The sequence below is a fragment of the Cariama cristata genome, unplaced genomic scaffold (assembly GCF_000690535.1).
Source record: "Cariama cristata isolate BGI_N322 unplaced genomic scaffold, ASM69053v1 scaffold24516, whole genome shotgun sequence".
In the NCBI taxonomy this organism is placed as follows: domain Eukaryota; kingdom Metazoa; phylum Chordata; class Aves; order Cariamiformes; family Cariamidae; genus Cariama; species Cariama cristata.
Window position 1 is genome coordinate 28,597 of NW_009620794.1, and position 14,829 is coordinate 43,425.

The 14,829-nt window shown below is 35.1% G+C and overlaps 1 protein-coding gene across 1 annotated transcript in view; it reads left to right on the forward strand.

The window, feature by feature from the left end:
* Positions 1 to 14,829, forward strand: part of VWA3B (von Willebrand factor A domain containing 3B) — a gene marked incomplete at its 3' end in the record, with an annotated part of 61,995 nt that overhangs the window by 25,969 nt on the left and 21,197 nt on the right. Inside the window, exons 11-19 of the mRNA XM_009701725.1 lie at positions 100 to 238; positions 1,652 to 1,783; positions 4,188 to 4,286; positions 5,646 to 5,828; positions 7,226 to 7,353; positions 8,820 to 8,998; positions 9,672 to 9,968; positions 10,945 to 10,984; positions 11,107 to 11,263. Coding sequence (XP_009700027.1) covers positions 100 to 238; positions 1,652 to 1,783; positions 4,188 to 4,286; positions 5,646 to 5,828; positions 7,226 to 7,353; positions 8,820 to 8,998; positions 9,672 to 9,968; positions 10,945 to 10,984; positions 11,107 to 11,263 — 1,354 coding nt within the window. The remainder of the gene's footprint in view (positions 1 to 99; positions 239 to 1,651; positions 1,784 to 4,187; positions 4,287 to 5,645; positions 5,829 to 7,225; positions 7,354 to 8,819; positions 8,999 to 9,671; positions 9,969 to 10,944; positions 10,985 to 11,106; positions 11,264 to 14,829) is intronic.

The following is a 14,829-nucleotide window of genomic DNA, read 5'->3' on the forward strand; positions in this document are numbered from 1 at the left end:
GGAATAGGAAGGGTTGAATGATAAAAAGATCTTTCCTGTTGGAAGCTCCAAAGATCTTACAGACCAGGTTTAATTTTTTTTTTTTTTTCCTTCTCCAAGGATTAAGTGGCTTGAACAAGGAAGCAGAGGGCTTTTGGGAAATGTGTTTGAAGATAATGTCTATATTCTTATTGATACATCCCGGTCTATGAAGGACAAACTGCCACTGGTGAAGGAGAAAATATTTCAGCTCATAAAGGTATGATAAAGTGATGATTCTGAAGACTGAGGAGCATTTTAGAGTAGGCTGATCTTTTCTGGATGCTTGTTACTCTAATTTTGATTTATTTTTTTTTAAATTTTTTTTAAAAATGGCAGCTTTATAAAAATATTTTGACTTTTCTTGGTGTTCTCTTTTTTGAGTTAAAATTTTATATTTTTTCCTCATTTGTACAAATATTTGGAAAAAATGGAGAAAATGTTAAAAATTAAAAAGGCTTAAGTAGTTCTTCTTTCCCTCAAGCTACTTCCCTCCTAAAAAAAAGAAAAAAAAAAGAAAAAAATGAAAAAGCTATGCAATGAAACACCTTTTGGGAATTTCATTATTTTTAAGCAGTGTCATCCAATTCCACTGGTATGTTGTGATTTGTAATGTGTGTTCTAGATTCACTTTCATACTTTTACCATAGAGGGTATAGAACATTTTGAACTTGCTTGCTCTTACAGTGACTCAGAACTTTGCAAAGGAACTTGCAAGGTGCAGAAGTACCTCAAAAGCAGTGAGTACTGGGAGACATACCTAAGACAGGATTTGTCTTACCTAGTTTTAGAAATCTACAATGATGTCATCTAAGCATACATTATTATTTGAGAGAAACAGGCACTGTTAAAACATGATTCGTCTTAACTTTTTAGACCTGAGTGGAGTAACTGACAAATAAAAATTCCAGCAGTCTGGCATTGATAGCCATCATTAGTAAGGCTAGAAAATTTGAAACTATAACAGAGAGGTTTTTGAGCGAAATGCAGAAGTGATAGGATGTAGTATGATGTCCTCTAGGCAGATCAGTACTAGAAAATAATTAGATACTGTCCTAGAAGGTTTCACAGGCAGCTGCACAACAATGGTGATGAAAGGGACACAAAGATTCCAGGCTCTGAAAGTTTGTACTAACTTGCACAAATCTTCCTGTCCTTATAACTTCTGTCCAAAAGCAACCAGCAAATTCTTAGTTCTCTCTTGCTGTCCTAGTTCCCCTTGCCAGTGCTCTACATTTGATTCTTGTTCTCCTCCTCTAAATGATGTTTTACTTTGTTTCTGATTTCAGTTTCCTTTAGTAAGCAGTCATAATCTCTTCCTTGTACCGCTGCTCATACTCAGTTTTGTCTCTCTCTTTCTTGCCGTCCTAGACATTTGCCATTCAAGTAGTTTGAGAAATATGAGTAAATGGAGACTTACATTGGGAAGTTCAAGTAATCTTGATAATTACAGGCAGTAATTGTCTCTGTCTCTGTATATCTCTCTGTACATTGTAACTGAGTATTAGCATAATTTATTGTAACCATATAATCAACTATATATTAATTAAAAAAACTCTGACTAGTCAGTGTATCAGGATACAAGTATTCTTTCTTTTAACACTGAGTAAAATTCAGATCCTGTCTCTTGCAGGAACAACTGAGACACAAAAAGAGATTTAACTTTGTGAAATTTAGTGCCCAAGCAGTGGCATGGCGAAAGAAACTTACTGAAGTTAATGAGGAAAGTTTGCAAGATGCTTGGCTTTGGATAAAAGGGCTTGAGGTAACATGACAACTAATTATCACAAAGGATGTTTGTACAAAGTCATATTTGTGCCTTCTCTTTCTGTTTGGCTGGGGTATTTTTGGATTGAGTATTTGACTTGAGTAAGCTGAAAATATAGATTATGTATAAACTTTAGTAGATCTGAGTATAATGTATTATCTTTCAGGTATAATAATCCTTTAACAGTGGACCTGTTTATAAGATCATGTTAATTCAACTTGCAGCCTGCTGGTTAGTAGCCACAATGCAAGCATTGGCCAATTTGGTTTCTGTCAGAACCATGACAGTGCTCAGACCCTGCTTCTAAATTTGTCACTCTTGCTGCAGGGCTGCTGCATGGATGAGGGCTGTCGCTGGCAGACTTGGAGCTTTCCTTGAGACTTGAAAAGTTGGCTCTGTTTAAGCGATATATGTTGTACAGCATCATGGCAGTTCAATAATATTTTGAACTGCTATAATTTGATACCATCTTGCATATGCATTTGGGAATGGTCTTTTTCATCATTATTCATGAAGTTGTGAGTGTTGATTATGAATTTTCTTTTAAGTTCAGATCTAGTTATCTGAAATGGTACAGGGAATGGTATAAGAACAGTCTACATTTTTTCAGGGATGACATCTGCTGCTGATCTTTTAGTCTGTTTAAAGCAGTGCAGGCGTTAAGTCTGAGATCAGAAAGTTGGCTTTACAGTGAAGCAGAAGTGAACAGAAGGTTGCTTTGGAATATTAATCAGAGTAGATCCTTTGATCTCATTTTACACACTTTGGTCCCAGGATGTTGGATAAGGAAGCTGAACTACAAACAGTAACTAACTGTTCATTAAAAATCCTTTAGAGGTGATAACATTTAAAATTTTGAGAGTGTTGATGCCATGCAGTTGAAGCATGTCAACTTTGTTTAAACACTGATAAAAACAGTGTTCACTTGTAACAGTAGCAACTGAGAAGTCTAAAATTAACAGCTTTTTCCTTAAGGTACATAGTTATTTCTCTCACATCATCAGCATCCACAGTATGTTCCCATGATATAGTGGAAGAAGTTGTTTTGTTTCAAATCAGATCAAAACTATATACCATTATTGAAAAGAGCCAGGATGGCCAATTTACACATAATAATGATTGATGTGTGCCTAAAACTTTATAATGCTTACTAAAACATTAGGAATATTAGAAATATTTAACACAAAGAAAGTGGCTCAGGCTAGTTATTTCTTATGAGTGGGTACTCGTTAGGATTGTTTGTGAATTGGAAGATAGGATTATAAAGTGTCTGGGCTATCTTGTTGCCTGGCCCATACACTGTTACGCAGCCATACAGAGTCACTCTCAGAGAGTACCTCCTATTCCTTTTCACCTGATTTGCTTACTTTGCCCTTTCTAATAGAAGAGTTTGCTGGAGGAAAGGACTGGAAGAAGTTTTAACACAAGTAATAAGACTGAAGAAATAACGCTATCTCTTAACTTTTTTTTGCCTGTATGAGTCAATGTTGGTGATTTATATTTATCTTGTGTAATGCATTTTATATGTGGATTCGGAGTCTCTTCTCACTTACCCCGCTACAATCCTCACTGCCCTCTGGAGCGGTACTCAGGTGTATACTAGTTATACTAGAAGGTTTTGTACACTGAATGTTTGAAAGGTGGATATCTGAAGATGTAAACTGTCGTTTTTAGGTTCCTATAAGCCATGAAATGCATTTCAGTGAGTTTAGAGTTGCATTTAGTCTAAAAAGAAAGCAGACAGATCATGATCACTACGTATGTGAATGACACAGGAAAAGTGCTAATATTACTGAAATATGAATTTTTAGGGGGCACAGTATTGCTTTACTGTGTATGTTTTGTTGTTATAGCGAACTAAATTATGTTTACATTGATGTGCTGAGGAGGTAGATGAGAGGTAGTCTGGAAAAAGTATTGTTCAGAAAACCAGGAAGTCCTTTACCTATTTTTGAGAAATAAATGTGTGTAACTCTTTTCTGGAGCTTTTGAATTATTTGGTTAGGTAAGATATGTATTTCAAGGGAGTGTGATGACTTGGCAATCAGGAGCAGCAGTGGGAAAATATAATAGATTGTATCTTTTATCTTACATCGTCCTATCTGTTTATAGTCTTTCAGTGATTACTTTTGCTTCTACAGCTCATATTTCTGTTGCCAACATTTTGCTTATGTGTGTTTGCATAAGCACTGAACACCAATTTGGTACTGATTTATGCTACTTTAACACTTGCTTTGATTTTTCTAGCTATTTAACAGAAATATTTTCACCATTTTATTACTCATTTCGATTCTGTAATATCCCTTGAATCAGTACACTGTCATTATGAATTTAAGAACAGAGGCAAAGAACTGTTAGTATTTACAGCTGTTTCTTTGTCTTTTTCTTTTTGGTTTCTTAGGTGGGAACTTCCACAAATACACTCAAAGCTCTCCAGATTGCTCTTGCTGATACTGACACTCAGGCTATTTATCTCTTGACTGATGGGAGACCTGACCAGGTATTTCTGAAATGAGAAAATGGAAAACGCAGTGGTGTGGTGTCAGAAGGCTGAAGTATGAGATGGGTATCCTACCTGCAGAGCTGAGTCTCTTGGAGTCTCTTGGACGTTGTCATAATATTGAAAAATTGTATCTGAGAAATGTGTTGTTCATGAAGGGATTTTGATTAGAACTCTCTGCCCACAGTCCAGTCTTTGGTGCATGATAACTCATGACATTTCTCATGAGTTGTTTTAAGGATCTGGTAATGGATTAAACATTAAAGCTGTATGTTAGTATCAAGGTTAGCATTTGTGTTTCATAAAATGTCTCCCTGACTTAGTACAAATATCTGATGAATTAAAAAATAAAAAAATAATGATGGTCCCATCATATAGTTGGATTTAAATATTAAAACCGTGCAACCTTGTGTGATGGCTTGAAAACCTAAAAAGAAAATGATTGATAGCAAAATTAAAAAAAACAAAGTTTGTCTTCAACATTTTTCCCCAAAGAACACATCAAATGCCTAAGTAGGTGCCTTCTTACATTCTGTTGCAGAACTTGCACAAAGGCTATGTCATGTCTGAGGAGTAAAAGCGTAATTATTAATTTACATTATTTTCATTTAAAGCTGTTACCATTGATATTGTTCTATTAGGTCTCCATATGATTCCATTTTTATCCTACTGAGTCAAATTTGATCTCGTGTAGGTGCAGTTCTGGAGTAGCGGCAGTCTGAAGTTGCTTTAAGTCTAGCTTTAAGTGGATAACAAAATCAAAAATATGCTTTTATTTTTGAATGTGATGTTACCATGACTTAAAATGATGCTGTTTCGTGTTATATCACATTATATAACACCAAGTAAAAACTGGAAAAACCTCCACTTTCAAGCTGTGAGGCATGGTGAAAACTAGCCCGTATGCTGAGAATGGAATTTAAAAATACTTTATTTGCCCTTGAAAATTTAGCTTGGTTGTAATGGCAGATATGCAGCAAAATCCTGACTTTACTTACATAAATAGCTGGGCTGAAGGCCACATGAAATTAATTACTGAAGCGTATCCAATAAATCTAGGATACTTTAATAATTTCCTTTAAGACTTAAAAACAAAGAGTACTTATCATATTATAATTTACGTTTTATTTTATTAGAGTATCCTGTGACTTAATGCATTATCAGTGTTTCTAATTCAGTTTTAAATTAGCTTATTTTATATAATTACGAAATAGCAATCCATACAAAACTTACACTTTTAGCTGGTCTATATCTATCTCTAAGCAACAGTATGACTGTTTAAATTCTTACAAATTCTTCATGTTTTGATATATACATTTCTAGATGCCACATGTTTGATATACACTTTCCAATTTTCAGCCCCCTCAATTAATTTTGGCTCAAGTCCACCTTCATCATAAAGTTCCCATCCATACTGTATCCTTCAACTGTGATGATATGGAAGCTAATAAATTTTTGTATCAGCTATCTACTGAAACAGAGGGACGGTTTCGTTATTACAACATTTATTTGACTGATCCTGATACTGCAGAGTTTATGGTTGTAAGTATCTGAAAATAAATATGTTTGTTTCTTCATGCTATTGAAGGAATCACAGGACTCACATTATTGTGATTTCATTTTACAACAAATTATTAAAGAAAGAGGGTTAATCCTAGTTAGACTTGAAGTGATGTGAAAGCAATGAGTGTGACATTTTTTACTTCTGAAATTTTATTAGACCGCAACAGAAAAGCCCAAATATCATACAAAGTATGTTTGTAGTGCTACTGTCGCAAAAAAAAAAAAAATCACCAACCCGAAAAGCAAAAGCAAAAAACTGTACAGACTAAATTCAGCTCTGGAAGAAACACACGTGATCTCTGCTGTCTCAGAAATAAGTTACTATTTAAAATGAAACTATGGTTTACGTCCTGTTAATAAATGAGAGAGTGCAGAGCTCAATTTGAATGATGATGAATGAATGATTCTATGAATTTTACTAAAAGTTTGCTCTACAATAGCCACTGGGGAGAGATCTATAATGAGTAAAATGACTAGAATAGCAGTGATCTATCAAGTGTGACTAAGCAGTGCAATCTAACAATCCCCAATAGGAAATTTCTGAATAGGCTAACAGAAGCACCCATTTAAAGCATATTCTTGTTTTTAACTGAAGTTAACACTCAGTTAATTAGTTCCACAAATTTTAGAAATGCTGGTAGTGGAACAACGAGAACAACCAGGAACAAGACAGTAGCAGGGAATTTAGAACTTTGCATGCACCTATTAGAAGGGAGATGTGAAAATACTCCAGCTCTTGAAAGATATCAGAGAGTGAACTGGGCCATTTCAGTGATTCTGCTAACGTGGACTGTGTGACACTGCACATGTTGGAAAGATGAGGGCCAGAGTCCATGTTGTCTATCTCCAGACTTCTGGCCCTGTGGGAGTTGTAAAGGGATCATCATTGGAATTTCCTTCCTGTTTCCTCCTGTAGTCCAAATGATCCCCAGTCAGTTCCAATGTTTACTTGAAGAGTGCGGTTTTTACTTCCCATTTTTCAGGGACAGTATGTGATACAGCTGTGATCTGCAGAATGACAGGACAACAGTTATAATGTACATATCTTGTATTATATTTTATTTATTTACTTATTTATTTGCTTGCTTGCTTGGAATGAGGGGAGGTCTTGACCTCATTACATTATTCAGAAATATGGCTGTTCATATCTCAAGGGGTAACTGGCTTGTTAGGGAACGCTTGTCCTTTGCCTAAAAAGGAAGAATAATTTGAAAGGCTGTATTGCCAAGCCCGAGAGACTACCTGAAAAGTATACAAAATTTTGCAACTGTCCTGAGTCATTATTCAAAATTATTATCAGAACTTGCATAATTTCAGTTCCGAAATGAAACATATTTAGGAGTAATTATAATAAAACATTTTATTTTCTCTGTTAGAGTGAAGACATAAACCTTTTGAAAAAAGAGATTGAACAAGGAGAAACAGACCTAGAGAAAGTGAAATCCATTCATGCCGAATGTCTGATGATGGATTGTTATAATGGAGAAAATGATGCAGAGAATAAGTATGTCCTCAGAGTGCTATTACGTTAATAAGAGATAGGAGCTATCTGTTACATTTCTACTTTTTCATTGTCTTGCAGTTTTAATGTCTGACATTCTCCTCTTTTAAAAAGAAAGGTTGTTTTTTTCATTTAACAGTTACAGTAATGGAAAATAAAATTCTGGAAATAAATACTAATACACTGATGCCTGAAACAAAATGATCTCAAATATCTCAGTAGTCTCAAATTATTAGGAATAATTAAAGCAAAGAGGTGAAAATACATTTCTGTCTCCAGCACATGGTAAAGTTGCTCCCTCTGACCTAGAGAATTCATGAAAAATTACTGTCCTGTAGGTAAAGCTGGCTTGGTACTTCATGACTAAATTGCCACTCATTGTGATATGCTGATTGAAACATAAATTACATACAAATGTATTTGTTTAAAAGATGGCAAACACCATGAATGAAATTCAGCTTACTTCTTTTCACATTTTTGATTTTAAAATGTGTGTCTGTATGTTCATGACGTATGTATCCTTGCTTTTTATCGAAACAGAAGTAATATATCATGAAAAATAATTTCATGTTCAGTGGCAGTTGAAAAACATGTTGAAAATCTCATGGTGCCAGGAGAGTGCCAAAAAGAGGTCCTTCCACAGCATACTGAAGGCAGATTCCTGAACCACTGTGGAAAAGTTTTCTGCATGTCTGATTATACTGAGTTTCTGTTTGGGAAACAAACACAGACCTAGCTTCAAACATGAAGTTACCTGTAATCTCTACAGGAGCACGGCCTTAGTAAAAAAGTAGCTTGCCCAGTGCCTTATTTATCTGTGCAGTAATAGTACAAAACCAAAAAAGTACATAAAAAAAAATCAGATTTTTAAGACAGAAATCTATTAAAAACAGTAAGTTAAAATAAAGGTATTAAAAGTAAAGTAAAATAAATTAAAAGTGGAAAGTGCTGTGGAAAGATTTCATACGTGTGGAAGGGCAGGTAGGATATCCAGTATAAAAATGTAGATAAGTGTTTACTTCAGAATTTGCATTTTTTATTTTTTATTAATGCTGGGACGTAGTTATATACGTGTGTGTGTGTATATATATATATATGTGCATACACGTGTGTCAGTTATTTGCATTGCTGATGGTAGGTTTATTCTTTCCCCCAGAATTCAAAGTGGCTATTACAGAACATTCTGACCTTATTAAAAATATACGAGGACGTTGCCTTAAAAGTAATGAACATCTTTTAAACAGATTAACAAATGACTTCTAAATATTAAAAAAACTAAGAGTATTTTAACCTCCTTTGAACTCCCCTTTGAAATGCAGACTAGGATAATAAAGAAAACATTTTTCACTGTTAGAAGCATTTAAAATGAGTATTTAAATTACCGGAAAACTTCAGTTTACAGTTTTTTAAACCAGTGTTTTATGTTTGAAGTAATTTCTGGCTTCTTTCTTCTTTTTGTCACTTACAAGCAGTAATCACAAGCAGACACATACTGTGTCTTCTGTAACCAAACACGTTGAAGACCTGAGTACTACTCTTAGCAGTAGGCCATGCTGTGCTTCAGAAGAGCCAGCACTGACACCACATCAGCGAATCTGGCAAACCACTGCTGACAGTCCAGCCCGAAGGAAGAAAGCATTATATGCAGGTAAGATTAAAATGAACTGTAGTCGTTAGCAGAGTTAATTCACTAACTTGGAAAGATTCTATGAAAAATAGCAAAAAGCATCCCCCATTGTAGGAACAAATGAAGGCTTTGATGATTGAAATAATAATCTTTCTGAAATTCTAACTAACTTCTCTTCATTTTTACTTTTCAGCCATCTTGCTCATTTGACCCAAACAGACAGGCAAACGTCCACTCATTCATGCTTCAGCACAGGCCCTCCAATGAAACCATTGTGACAGAATGTTTTGAAAGCTCTATACACAGTTTTTTAACAGTAGATATTAAACCCTTATCTCTTGTTATTCTAAATAAGTACATCATTGGCAAGAATGAAGAGCTGATCTGTGTTTCACTAGTTACAGAATTACTTACACTTCTCCTTACTACACCTGTAACACTATGTTTCTCTTTGAAGTACCCTTTGTATGCAGTCTGAAACCAAGTTTACCCAGCTGAAGTAAAAGAAGTCTTCATCCTTGGGAAAGTACAAAGTAAAAATTAGTACCGAAGTAATTTTGTGTTTGAGGTCTTGTGTGGGCAGTCCTTAAAAATTGGGACTGAATACCAAAGAGGAACTCAAAAATCAAAAATCCCAGGCATGTATTTGAGCAGGAAGTTAACTCTTCCTTTCTTTCCCTTTCAACACCTACAGAGCAAAGAAAGATGAACCTGCTGCGAATCCTGAGCCATAGTATGAAATCTAGGGAAGAAAGCCCAGAAGAGGGAATATCTCCTGAAAAAGAGAGTTTTCCTGTAAAAAAGAGTGTGAAATGTCCAGCCATTTTCAAAGGCAAGTTGACAGAACAGGAAGCTCTGGTTGGGGCAGACATTAACATTTCTCCTGCTGCGTTTGTAACTAAAGGCGCCTCATTTGAGGCAAAACTGTGCAGACCTGCAGATCAAAGGACTGGAACGCAGCAGAGATGCAGAGAGCTGGACACGCAGGAGGGTATTGTAACAAGGTCCTTACAGCTGCGGCCAGACTCCTGCCAGTGCCCAAACTATTCAGTTTACACAGACTAGTTATGTCCACAGTATGCAGCAGCTGTCATACAGCTATGCCTTAGACTGCTGAAATGATATCACAGTTGCTTCTTATCAACAGAATAAATAGATCTTAAGAATCTGGTTGTACACTAATAGATTGTTGTTGTGATACAGTAATTTGTAGTTATGTTCAATGTTGAGGTTAAAGATGAGAGTGGTGGTTCTAATTCTGTGGTACCAAAGTAAAAGGAGGTTGCGCTTTATTAATATGCTTAGACTTGCAAAAAACATGCTCTCTGGGACAGATGCATATGTAGAGACAAAAGTATTTCCAATGGGCCTTGGATGTACATCCAGATACTTTTCATGTCTCAGTAATTCATGCAAGTCTGAAATTTATGATATGTCCCCTAAGTTGTTCTAAAACCTCACCTATGATACTTAAAGATGCTTGAATTTTTTGCATTTCAGCATCTTATTTTTAGTTATTTATATACCTTTTATACAGACTTTCATAGCAGTATACCTTAAATTAGCCACTCCTGGCCATCTCATTAGTGATAGTACTTGGTATCACATCTTGAATTGGGTATAAACGGGTTAATCTTTCTTTTTTGCTTGTAAGAAATAAATACATACAAAGTTAGGGAGTTTTTTAAGTTAAATTATTTCCCACCTATTTTATAAATTTCCTCATTGATTAATTAGGGCTCATGAGGCATATAGTAACACTGTTACTATTGATCAAGCACCAAGAAACACCGGAAACATAATTCTCATTGATTAATTCAGCAACTGAAATAGACATTATTGTGTAGTCTTTGTGACACTGCTAGTAGGCTCAAATAAAAAAAATGATGCTATTATATGTCAGTTTATTTATGTATACTTTTGTGTGCACAACTGTGAGATAATGAAATGCACATGTTTTATCTTAGATCTGAAAAGGCAGAAAGCTGTGAAAAGGACATCTAAAAGGTATGTATTTGCATATATAGACACATCACAAAAATTATAGTTTATATTTTTCTTCAGTCATATCAAACTTCTCAAATGTATTTCTACCTTGTGCTACATCTTACAGTCTCTTTTTTTTCTAGTTCTCTAGATATGTCTTCAGCTCTTTGGTTAAAGACCCATGGCTTGGTTGCTAGGCGACTCACCATCATGGATGTCTTAGCTCCTACAACCATTCCTCATGATACCAAATACGTCCCAGTTCTGGACAAGCATGTAGTTTCTAAAGTATTTGACAAGGTAAAACTCTTATGCTGTTTCAAAGAAAACATAAAACTTGGTACTGTTTTCAAAAAGATTTTTTTATTCATTTCTATAAATGTCATAATTGCATTCTCTAGGATTCATTGTAGATGGTTGATGTGCACTAAATGTATAATGCATATCTGAATGTTCATTCATGCATCAGTAAGAAGATAAAACTGATTGATAGTCAACAGTATTTCTTGCAGACTTTACCCTTACATTTTAGAGCTATAAATTTTTCTTTCAGTCACCAGCTGATGGCAGTGTGCGGCCATCAGGTGTTCAGCAGTTCCTTGAGAACCACAGCCTCTACTGGTACATATTAACGCACTGGAGTATGTATTTTAGGTCCATAAAGTCATTTGGAAAACTGTGCGGGTGCACAGTTTGTGGATTTGTGCATTCTGAAGGTTTACAGGTGTCTACTAAGACCTTTTGAAAAGTATTGGAATTCAGTAATTAAAATTTAATTCTGATAGATGTAGACAATTGTAAGATTGTGCAAAATTCATGACGAATTGTGTATCATGAAGCTCTAATTGCCATTCTGCTTAAAGGAAATCAATTTTGTGGCAAGTTGCTCTAATTCTTCTTGTGTGATGCATCCTATGAAAGTCGTATGAATATGTCTCAGCTTGTTTTGACTAATAAAAACTGTTTCTTTAAACAATGCTCAAAGAAAAAGCTAAACAGCACCTGTTTAAATAATAAGGGATGAGCAAGGGTTTTGTAATAGGATGTGATATAAAGCTAAGTAAAAAATTTATAACAAATGTACACATTCGTACATTTTAAAGTTTTCATATTCTTTAAATTTAGGAATGGGAATTTTTGCTATAGCATGCAGACTGTGGAAGCAAAACCAGATCCTCTGTTTTAGTAAAACCAAGTCAAAACCAAAATCTTTAAGGATTTTTTTGAAGTGTGAGTTTTTTTTGGTATGCAAAAGCATTAAAAATGTATACTTTAACGTTTCAGATGTAAAATAGCCATTTAAAAAAACCCAGACAATTATTACAAAACTGTACAAAACAATCTTCTGTAAGTGAAATGTCAAACAAAAGACACTGTGACTTTCATGTAACTCTTACATCTGATATTTGAGCAGTCACTTCTTTTCTCATTTTCTTCTGAATACACCTACTAAGTAGAGCTCTGTCTTCCATGTTTCTAAATGAAGATCCTTCAAATCCTTTCCAGACAATCCTGAACTGCATTTGAACTGCTATTTGCAAAAACAGTAGTCTGTAAAACAGTGGTCTTTGGCAAATAGTCAAATCTATGATTCCGCAAGTGCTATGTACAGTTAATTTTTAATGGCAGTTCATGGGAGCCTATGGTAGACTAGTTCAGGGCTGAATTAAGTTCAATGTTCTTAGAATGAGCAGCTGCTGTACAGAATCCAAACAGTGATCCATGGGCTTTCTTTAGATTCAGGGATATAAACACAAAATAATATATAATTTTTACCACTTCTTCATACCTGCTACTCCCCATTAGTTGTACAGAGACATTCAGTTTCTCAGGCAGTGGAGAATTATTGTTCTATGTGTAGAGGCATGGAGTTTTCTGGATCTGAAGCAGAGTATAGAAAGTAAAAAGATGTTTAGGGGTTGCACATGAGGTGAACCAGTAGAATTTATGAGGTATAGAACCCACTCTTCCTCAAGCTTATAAAGGAAAAGCAGAAAATAGGTTCTGAGACTAGACATAGAGCCTGAATAAGAGACATTAACAAATTGATTAAGAATCTTGACTGTTCGGTACTTCAGAGGACTTCATTGAAGATAATAAATGTACAGACATTTTTGCATTCCTCCTTCTGAGATCTTAGTTTTCTTGGTGTGGGATGCAGACATCCATTCTGTGGATAGTATAGTTTTTATTTTTGGCCTTTGCTAGCAGTGATGATAGAGTAACTATGAGCAGTTTTCTAACCTTGGAGATGCAGCAAGCAAAAGGTTTCCATGACAACTGTTCATTCACAAGAGGCTGACCTGTTGTTTTCAGTTCTGTGTGACCTGTTGGTTTCACCTGAGTTATTTCAAAGAGGTTAATTCATCAGATTCATATCCAGAAAAAAAAAAATGACTTGGGGGCTTGTCTAAATTATGCTATGGTAGTTCTGGAGCAAACCTTCCCTATAGAATCATGTGAGTATCTGTTGCAGGTTGTGGCATCTTAAGTACAGCTTTGCAAGTCATGGATTTTTGACTCAATGCTTTGCTCAAAAGAATCAAGTTCAGATTCAGTCAACAAAAACATCTTTGGTCTAAAGTAAGAAAGATTTTTCTAGGGTTATTGTGCTTTGATTTTGTCTTTGAAAGGTTGAAATTTTGATTTTGAAATAAAAGTCATTGTGAAGCAAGTGAATTTTTTTGATATGAAAGTTTTAGTATTTAATTTAGAAAATGACAAAACATTTTGACACTAAAAATCTTCCCTGTGATTTCTTTCAGCTGAATCTGTCAAATTTCACTTGACTTCATGAGCAGTTTTCCTTGCTCTCAAAGTATGCATAGTATTTAAAGTTTACTATTTGCTAAGAATACATTCTGTTCCGGTTTTATACTTTAATACTGTAGTAATGTGTTTATGTTTGCCCCTCATATTCTATTCAAAGTTTTTTTTCTAAATTATATTAAATATTCATTTTGCAAATGATGCTGTTTATACTTGGGGATGCTCTGGGAATTTGTAAGGGAATGTAGGAGAGGGCTTCTACATGGTGAAGCCATGCTGAACTTTTGTTAACTTGGTTTCAGTAACATAGCAGACAACAACCATGGCAGTATGGAACTGGAAGAGGGTTACTCTCAGTTCCTTGCCTTTCAGCTTTCCAACTCCACCTGGAAATGACAGCTAGCCAGATTTCACAGCTCACAGTTCTGGGCAGAGATTTACCTCATCTGTCTCTGGCAAGGTACTTCACTGACATGTTCCCATCAACTTTAGCTTCTAAGCGATCATAAGATTAATTTAGTATTAGGAGCTTTGATGTGGTCTGGCACTGATGTGACACAGATTTATTAATCAGAGAGAAGACATCCTCAGAAAGAGAGAGGAATATAAAGTCACACCACTGCTCCTGAAAAAATGGTCATACAGCAGTAATTTGGAATCCAACTAGGCTGTGATGATTCAAACACAAATAAAACATCACCAGAAAATGTTCTCAATTAAAGAAGTCTTTTTATTGTTTTATTTTCTGATTGTTTGCCTTATTCCCCCAACAGGGGTTTTAGTTTTATTTGAATTGAACCTCATCCATCTTTTTGTTGTCTATATCCTGCTCTCAGACAGGCACTTGGAGAAGCTTCCCACTCAACCATTCTCCATATTCTCCATTTCTTTCTTGGATTTTTTCTGTTTATAATCATCATCAGGCATTGATACATAAAATAGCTTTTCTTATACAAACCACTAGAGTAATTTAAGAGGCTGAAGGATGGTGGGACTTTGGACTGAGAAATGGGAAGGCATCTTTCCTCCTCTCTATCATGCTTTTCTACTCTTCTCTCTGCCTTTTGAAGATCTACTTGTAAGTGTATGTTTCTATT